At 33.6% G+C, this 9,886-nt stretch overlaps 1 protein-coding gene across 1 annotated transcript; it reads left to right on the top strand.

The window, feature by feature from the left end:
- Positions 1 to 274: 274 nt before the first annotated feature.
- Positions 275 to 9,507, top strand: ANXA6_2 (Annexin A6). The gene is made up of 6 exons (XM_051210100.1): positions 275 to 1,319; positions 3,033 to 3,414; positions 3,861 to 4,047; positions 5,059 to 5,201; positions 6,992 to 7,173; positions 8,613 to 9,507. The coding sequence occupies exons 1-6, from the start codon at positions 702 to 704 to the stop codon at positions 8,718 to 8,720; spliced, it is 1,620 nt and encodes a 539-aa protein (XP_051064122.1). The 5' UTR covers positions 275 to 701; the 3' UTR covers positions 8,721 to 9,507.
- The last annotated feature ends 379 nt before the right edge of the window (positions 9,508 to 9,886 follow it).

The following is a 9,886-nucleotide window of genomic DNA, read 5'->3' as shown; positions in this document are numbered from 1 at the left end:
AAGTATTCTTGGAAAGTTTTAGTATTGAAGAGGTGAAATCGATTTTAGAGGAATTTTACTGGTGATTATTAAATTGTTTAACAATGCCTCGTGAAGATTTGAAGTCATGTCAAATACTGTGAAGCTGGGTCACGCTAGTTCAAATCCTATAGGAAGCATCAGTTCTCTCAAGACTACAAATAAGTATTACATTAGACTACATATTTAGCTTAGATATTTGAATAGCATCATTTTCATTTGAAAATATAATTGTCTTATCACTTATAGACGTTATATTTTGTAAAATAAATAAAAGTTTTGGTAGTTGACAATAGAACTATAAACCATGTCATATACATACGCATCTTCATGCCAATGATTAAATTTCGAAATGATGGTCCAAATCACAAATGAGCTAGCAAACCTTGTTAATCATTGATAAACTTATTATTCACTAGATAGACTTTTAAACTTTCATAAACCTATTGGAATAGTCCAAAAGTTACAATACCGAACGATACTAACACGAAAATGCGTTAAAATATTTGTTTTGTTTTGACTATGAAAATCTTCTGACACTATGAAGGTCGTTTGATATGTATGTGGTTAGTTTAACCAATCCTCCTACAGTTACATGTTCATCTTAACCAACTAATTCAATATGCTAGTGACATTAACAAAAAAATCAATCTATGGTCTGTTGAATTGAGTCAGCTTGATAAATGGATTTGGATGCTTTTAATCGCTCTGAGTGGAACGATTCTCAACATCCTCATACAAGACATCCGATAATGACATCTAAGGGATGTCCAGAAATACCATCTCCTAATTCATCATCAGGAAGCTCAGTGGATTCAAGCACAGATGGATGTACAGAAGAAAACATGGGATCTAAAATGAGTGAGTATCCTGGACAATCAGAAACAAATTTTAATCAGATACCGGTCAGTGCACAAGATAGTTTCTCCGACCACAGTCTGAACAATTCAGCTGGTCCATTTTCAAGCCAACAAGGTTATACAAATCCTTCTTATAGCAATAATCCATCTGCTACATCATATCTACCAGGTACAACCTCATTCAATATCGATTATGCACGTCAAATGCAAAGTCCTTATATTTCTGGAAATCCCAATTCACAAAATCTCCAAACAAATTATTGCCCAACTATACCACCATCAGGTGGAAGTTCATTTGGTAGCAACCCAGTGAACACGAATCAAGGATCTGTATACCCGATGTTTAACGATTTCCCTACTCCGATTTCATCTCAGTCGAATGAGTTTTCTGTCTCTTCCAGAGTTTATGGATTTGCTGAATCAGCTCCACACGAAGATATAGTATGTTGCCATTATTATTATTGTTATTGTTATTAGTTGAATAATTAGTTTCGTTCGAACAGCTCTCAAGTCATTTTCATTGACTGTTCAACGAATTAATTGTGCACATAACTTTTGAGTCACAATCCGAATTTATTTTACTTATGTGGTGTATAGGTTACAAATATTTCCACTACTTTCCTCTTCATGACTTCATGGCCTATGAATTTGTGAATGTTGGTAGATTTCATGAATTTCATGGCCTTCTTTCCCGTATCTTTTAATTTGTTGAGATTTTATTTAAGTGAGTGGATTGTTCGAGTGAGCGGTTGGTCGGCCTAGATAATCTGGAAATACGAACATCATTGTGGGAGATATTTTTAAGAACAGACATAATGTACGACGCATAGCTCCCATAATACCTGAAGATGTATCCAGTCACTTCTTAGTTGATGCAGTTTGAAGAATTCGGCGTGTTTTTTTTTCAATCAAAGCAGTAAATTATCATAACTCAGACAAATGTTGGTAGTTGATTCAGTCTATTTATTAACTTTGTATAAATTCTTTAATATAGGCATGTCGTTGCAAACATACCAGGCTGCTGTTGAGTAATGCTGAGTTGTCAGATAGTCGTCACATGTGTTTACAGAGTAGTTTCGAATTTATTTTTATCACATAATGCGATATTAATCACAGCTGTTCTAATGTGATAGATAATTAGAAGCATTCGAATTGATTCGCTAACTAGGAATTCGCGAAATAGTGCAATTTAAGACAGGTGGAACCAGATGAGCATAACTGGATGTATTACATTAGTAATTCGCAGTGAGCGCACAATCAAGTACAAATGAATCATCGGTTAGTACAAACACCAATTCTAAATCTGATCAGTCGACTGAGATCACCTGAATTATCTAGATTGGATATTGTAGGGTATCGAAATTATCGCTGAATTATATTGATGGGTTATTTAATGTGAATGTGAAGAAGATTGTTTGTATTATATGATTGTCAAAAGTTTACCTCAACTATTATGTAGTTGTGTAGTTGTTAACATGGAAGTAACATTAAAAGACACATTTCTGCATTATATCTATCCATCTCGTCACTTTTCTTGTATTTTAAAACCATTGCCATTTGTGCCTGTTACAAGTGAGAGAAGGTCTGTAGCAGATTATTATTATGTTAACAAGAGTTTTGGAGATGATTATTTTATTCAGTTCCACTTGACTAGTGTGTTCAAATCATTTGAATGAATGTAAGGGACAAAAGCAAAAGTAAACGATTCTAAATCCTAAGATCGTTTGAGTATATTGAACATGGTCCATTCACTGACGAATCTTGTAAAATCCAAGGTTGTTTTTATTTCAAATTAAATTATCATATCCATATGCTATTGTTGTCATTGCGTCTACTTTATATTTATTTCATTGAAATATGTTGGTCATTAACTCAAGTGAGTGACAAATATTAAATAAATAACACACGCAAATGTAAAGAATTTCAGTGGAACGAATCGATACTCTTTAGGTTGTATTCATCAAAGTTGATCTCGGTTGGGATACCACTGAAAAAAGAGCATCCTAATTTGGGATTCCTGAACAGTACGAACCTTCTGTTCTCCAGGTTTTCAATGATAGCTCGACGAATACAAATTATAAATTAAACCACAAAACCATTTTAACTAGATTCTACAATTTACTTACTTGTAAATATCCATTCTTCTAATGTTAGATGAAACCAACATTAACACCTAAAGGAAATTTCTGTGTTGAACATGACTGTGAGCGTTTAATGAGTGCTCTGGATAAATCAAAGATAAGAGAAAAAGAAATCGTTGAAGTAATGGGTCGTCGACCTGTTGTTCAACGTATAGCAATTCTACAAAAATATAAATCTCTGTATAAGGACAATTTATTCGCCATATTTAATTCTAAATTAACTGGATGTTTAAAAGATTGTTTGATTGCGTTGTGCTATACACCAGCAGAATTTGATGCAATAGAACTTCATAGAGCAATGAGAGGAACTGATACTGATGAAGATACAATAATTGAAATTCTTTGTACAAGAACAAATGAACAAATCAGAAGAATTAAGAATGTTAATCCAAAATGTAAGTTATTAGTTTATAAAATGATCAAATATATTTTGTATTTATTCTCAAAATTAAGATTGTCATGAGTTACAGAATATGGTCAGTAATTATGAGGAAGATTCACTGTGATTCATTTCAACTATTTGAAATTTGTAAGAACCTCAAGATAAACTGTTATGCCGTGCGCATCTACGATCCTGCCTCGGGAGACTCGAACTCACGACTTATCAGTATCGCGCACGAACGCCTAACCTCTAGACCACTGAACTGGCCGGGGTTCAACGATGTTAATGTCTAACTTCAACTCATCCAGAAAATTGATCGACACGGCTGTGCAGTGCTTCCAGGTTTTCCATGATGGTCTAGCTTCAATTGACTCATGATCTCAACTATTAAAATTACTATATTATTCACAACAATCCTTCTGATATAAATAAATAAATGTTTATTCATTAAAATTTCAGTATTCGATGGATGTGATTTGGTGAATGATGTAAACAAACAGATTACACATCAATTCAAACGCATATTCATGAGTCTATTAAAGGCGGATAGAGATGAATTTACATTTGTAGATAGAAATCTTGTACAAAGAGATGTAGAAGAATTATTTAATACAATACAACAAAACATTAGAATAGATGAATCAAAGTAAGTGTGTTGTTTATTCAACATATACTAGTTGGTTTAAGAAAATCTTACATAGCTGTTAATTAATTTATTGGATTTTGACTTGAAAACTCAATATTTACAGTTTTATAAGAGATTATATATTGAGAGATGATTCAACTTGCAAGTAGTAATTTGCCATTGGACTATGTATTTGAATATAAATGCTTCATTCACTGAATGATGCTAGTGGTAGGTAAATAGTTTCAATCAAAGATGATAAGCTGGAGTAACAGGCGTAAATAAGTAAGCAAGTATTCCAGCATGGAATGGAACAGTTTAGATCTGTACGTAATCAAGCCAAGTTTTTATATTGTTTATATTTATGTTAAATCATATAATGTACTCTCCTAACAAAAAAGGCCTCTTGTCACCTAACTCTGAAGATAACTTACCCTCATTGTTACGATAGATTACTAAACATCTTCACTTTAATATCTCTTATGCTGAGTACATTAAGATGACAACAAGTGAGTCAGATATGTTTAAGTTTACCCAACGAAGTCGCTGAAAAATATAAATTTTATTGCAGAATCCATTCTTGTATTCGAATTTGTCACAATTGTAAATCGAATTCTGCTTTAAGTGACTATGACGTTGTTTAATTAAAAACGTTTCAAACCATTATCACTGTCGAATATTATATGTGATTATAGAGTAATTGGTGGGAATTTGAACAAAATGATTGAATATTGGAGAACAGACTTCATGAATGATTGAAATGTGTTTGATTGAATCAAAACCATCTGAAATAGCAGGTAGAAGGTTGGAACTCAGTACCATAAAGTGTAATATAGGTTGGTCATATTACATACTTTTTATCAACATATCTGTCCCATTATCTGAAAATGACATCTGTTAAAAATTATCTGACTAAGTGAATGCAATGGTCCAACAAATAAGAATCAGTTTGATGCAACATACAGCGCAGTCTTTCAGCAAACTGTTAACCATAATCCTTCTTTTTTCTTTAAACTTACCTATACATATTAGATTCATTCTTATATTGGCTTCAAGATCTTATGCTCACTTACGAGTTGTATTCGATGAATATTTACGAATTTCTGAACAAACTATGGAAGATACTTTAAAGTTCAGAATGCGTGGAAATACACTCAGTGCTCTACTTTCTATGGGTAAGTAATGTTAAACATTTCTTTTCAAGAAATTGCGTGTCCGGTTAATAATTATGACTTGAGTTAATCTAATTTGGGATTAGTTAGTGCATTATGTAATCACTTGGGAATTAAATAGTAGTTGTATTATTCCAATTAATATCTGATTTGTGGTGAACAACTATAATCCCTGTATTGATTGGTCAGAGTTTGCTGTCCAGTGTCATGCTAGTTTGGTCGTTACTGTCTCCCAAGTTCTATCGGTTGAGAAATTCTATTATTCGTATTAGTTTAAGTAACTCAAAGAGTGCATGCACTGCGTTTCGATGTAGTTTGTTTAAAAGTAGTCAGCGTGGAACCTTGGGACTAGGTTTCGTGCTAGTTGATACTCACTCATCAGCAAGGCTAGCAATCAGCAATAAGAGCTGGATAAAATGATACTGTTGATCATTCAGTTATTAATTACTGTGATTATATTAGCCGCGACCCAAATAACTCGTTGGTAACGCCCCAGAGACGGGTTCGAATCCCCCATGCTTAGAGGTCCCCTCAAGATTTCAGGTACGCCTTCCAAACAATCTATGGTGACAATGAAATCTAGATCCAGATTACTTAGTAGACTATCCCTGACTATTTAATTTGTCTATTCATAGCATCATAACTAGGTAATTGACTTATTTTAGTGAAGTCACCAAGTTCCTGTCCTACAATGAGGATACTCTCCAGAACATAAATCTTTACTTTACTTTGCTATATACTACAATAATGTTTGTATATGTTTATATAATGTTTATATAAATTCAAGTTCAAATGAGTAAATAGTTGAATGATTCACGCTTATTGACTGAAAAACAGAATTTATGATCCGATAAGATTAATTAATTCATGTAGTAACTTGAATTGAGATTTGTTGTGGATGGACACGTACATGATCGATCAGTAAACTATTATTTATTTATTTATTTAAACACATAAACATTGGTATAAGGAGGCACCAAACAGAGACTGCTCAGGTGCCCAAACCGCAGCACATGTTTTTCTTATGATGCCACATCCCGAGACTTTGACCTGAAGGTCTAATCCACAAGACAGTGGAGCAACGTAAGGAGATGCAGTCGCATGGTAGCCGGTGACCAACGACATCTTCATACGCCATTTGTTCCTTCAGGATCTTGAAGTCCATGTGCACAATTGGTTTGGAATCATGGTTTTTCAACTCCCTTAGGTAAACTCTCTATGTTCACCAACCCGGTTAAACCGCCCAAAATTCACTTTTCGTCTTCTCAATTTCGTAAACAACACCCCCCGCCGCGAGAAGGCAGTGAGTAGTACTTGCCTGGCAGTGGTCGTATGCACGTGGTCATGTGAGAGCATTTCGGGAGGGAGAGCTGACTCTCATCATTCTCGGCCGTACCAGGGCATTTGTGGGTATCTGGTGGACGTGTCCACAGTGACAATGACGTCGGAGTAATAACATGCGTGCTGACACCGTGAACAGCACACTGGTCACTACGTCTGGCTCGTGTATTCGCTAAATGCCCAACATTCACTTTTCGTCCTCTCAATTTCGTAAACAACACCCCCCGCCGCGAGAAGGCAGTGAGTATATATGTTATGTATATATGGGACAGTTGATAACTGTTGGGAAAAGTTAGATGTTTTTAATGAAAATGATGTATAACTTAGTAACAGAAAATGGTTTAATGTTCATAATTCAAATAGCAAAATACATAAGAAAATTAAAATAATAATGACCATTAAATTTTCTCTATTTTATTTATTTCAATCACATTCATTGAATTGGATTTTAGTTCGTTGTATACAAAATAAACCACGATATTTTGCAGAAAAATTATTCAAAGCCATGCAATGTGCTGAAACAGCTGATAAAGCACTTATACGTATTATTGTCAGTCGTTGTGAAATTGATTTGAAAAATATCATGAATGAGTTTTATAAAATAAAAGGAAAAACTTTGCATGAATGCATAGATGTAAGTGTGAATAATATTTATTGGATGATAATTTATTCTAATTTATGTCACTTTACTGCATGTTCAACATTGATGTATTTCTTTTAAATCACGAATGGACTGAAATAAGGCAACTCTTGGAAAACTAAGTTCAATAGATTATCATTCTGTCCAATTATGTGACTGACTCCTCATCGGTATGAATCCAAGAGTCGGTAATCGAATACAGATATTTCGATATCACGCATAAACCTTTAAAATCTAGACGTATGTGACCGGATCCGAGGAAATACAAGTCTCATTTCAATCAATCTACAAACTTATACGGAAATCTTCAAGTGTCTTCCATGAATACCAACAACAAAACAGAAACAAATAAAACTCAATAATTAGGCATTCTCATTGGAGAGTTCCATAGTTCGACGAAATAACAGTCCAGTGCTGTCAAATACTCATTAGTTGTCTGAATTGTATCAATTCGTGATTTTGATCTAGTTCAACTATCTTCACAAGCCAAATATGATGAACGATTTACATTCCACGGTAAACTTATCTGCTTTAGATTGAAAATTATTTTTCTGTGTTAATCTATAACCCATGGAAATCTGTGTGAACAATAGTGCTGAAAATTACTAAGTATTATTGCTTCAACCAAATGCTTCTCGAAAAACTTCTACGTTCATGTCTAAAGATGCACACATCACATTTGCAGTCTCACAGTCTATTGTTTCACCAAATTTCAAAATGTTTCCGAAAACAATGACAATTCTCACTTAGTCTAGTTTTTTTAAACAAGTTGTGTTAAGAGTTTTACAATGGTAAATACATTTAATCAGTGTTAAATAGAAATTGATTAGCTTGATCAGGGTGTGTTGCACCAGTAACCATGACTGAACCAATCAGCGTTAACATGATGAACTAGTATTTCAAGTTCAATGCATGAACTCATATCAAATGTTACACCTCTGACAGGTGATCGTGTACACGATGCACTCTTCAAGTGCTTAAAACACTTGAGTGTGGTAAGTAAGCGTTTGCTAAACCATCACTAATAAGAAATGGTGTAGTATGGACTTGGAATACGTGTTCGTCGTGATGTGAACTGCGTCTGAGATTTAAACCGATGAGAGTTGACTACTTTCTCATTTATTCAAATAAAAGTCTCAGTGAAATCATGTGATCGGTAGTGCACTGAACAACATCGATCCTGTGAAGTACGAATTCTAAAACGGAGAGAAATACACATATCTATGATAAACAGTGCATTATATCGACACATAACATTGTGAAACGATGTTGAATCGTCAATGTAGATTCATGGTGAATCTAGAAATGAATTGATTTGCTGCAACAGAATCAGTAGAAATTAATTGAACCTCATAAAGTTCTCATCAAGTGATCAAACGTGATAAAAGGAAATAATTTTACAAATTTTATTTCTCAAATATATTTTATTTCAGTATAATAGTTGGGGAATTTCAAATGTATTTATTGATCAAACTTTATGGAATGAAACACCAAGTAATTATCGTCGGCTCTTACTGAGGCTTACCAGGGGGTATTTATAAGATTAAAGTCGTCAAACAATTACGAAGTTATTCTGTAGACGTCAACGATTTCCGGCTTCACAAAATATATTTCTTGACATGTTTCGATTCACAATGAACAAAAGTCATTTCCTCCTTTAACAAGAATTGTATTAACAAATGAAAATATTATTATTCACACTTATTTTATCTCCTTATCTCCTCTTTCTCTCTCTCCGTCTCTCTCTCCCTCTGTCTTTACCCTATACTCCATTTGATTAATCTCCTAACAAAATGTAGTAATAAGATACGTTCGCTTAACTATTCTGCTTAAATGAATACAATTATTTTGTTATAAGATCGATTTGTTCAAGTTTTCATTGAGAGGAGTGAGTGGTGTGAAGCAAGTTGAAAGATATTAGTTTATTCAACTGAATGATCATTAGGTTGTTTATCATGAGTTCTCTAACAAGTCAAATCGGAGAACAACAAAGGAAAGATAAATTCAGTGTTACTTCAGGACTTTTAAACAAATCATGCAGCAAATCAAACCGTGACTTCTTCATGTTATGTATTGACCAGTTAGAATGAAATATGCATGTTTTAGAATGCATTCTGTTTTCGACCTAGTAATAGACATTGATTAATCTGGTGAAGACCACCTCGTTGAACGAATGTATTTCACTCAACTTCAGTTTACTTAACATTAATCCTCATCCTCCCAATAATAATATTTTGTGCTGATTGAAAAATTATGTATACTTCAATAAAGTAATTGATAACTGTATTCCAGATCAGTTTGATTGCTAAATACTTGAAAGTGCATTATCCTATTTCTTCTACCAATCTGAGTCCATTCACTGATAATTAAACTGAAACATCTGTCAGTCTACACTGATCTGACGGTTGATATCAGTTTACAGTGGGTATTAATCACTATCTACTTAAATCTCGTAATTACAAGACGGTCAGAATGATAAGATTATTGTCATAAGTTCCCGTATTAGAAACGACATGATCGAATGCTCACATAATAATAATAGATTAACCAGTTAACGTAGTCAACAGAAATCCTAACACCATATTAGATGTAAATTTCTCTATCATTGATATTTTCTTCATTAAAATGCGTCTTTCTCCTTCAATTAATAAATGATCTGGGTAGAACTTGAAAACATTTCAATACTGGTAATTAAATTTTCAAACTG

The sequence above is a fragment of the Schistosoma haematobium genome (genome assembly GCF_000699445.3).
Source record: "Schistosoma haematobium chromosome Unknown HiC_scaffold_126, whole genome shotgun sequence".
NCBI classification, from domain to species: Eukaryota; Metazoa; Platyhelminthes; class Trematoda; order Strigeidida; family Schistosomatidae; genus Schistosoma; species Schistosoma haematobium.
This window is presented reverse-complemented; position numbering and strand designations above follow the sequence as displayed.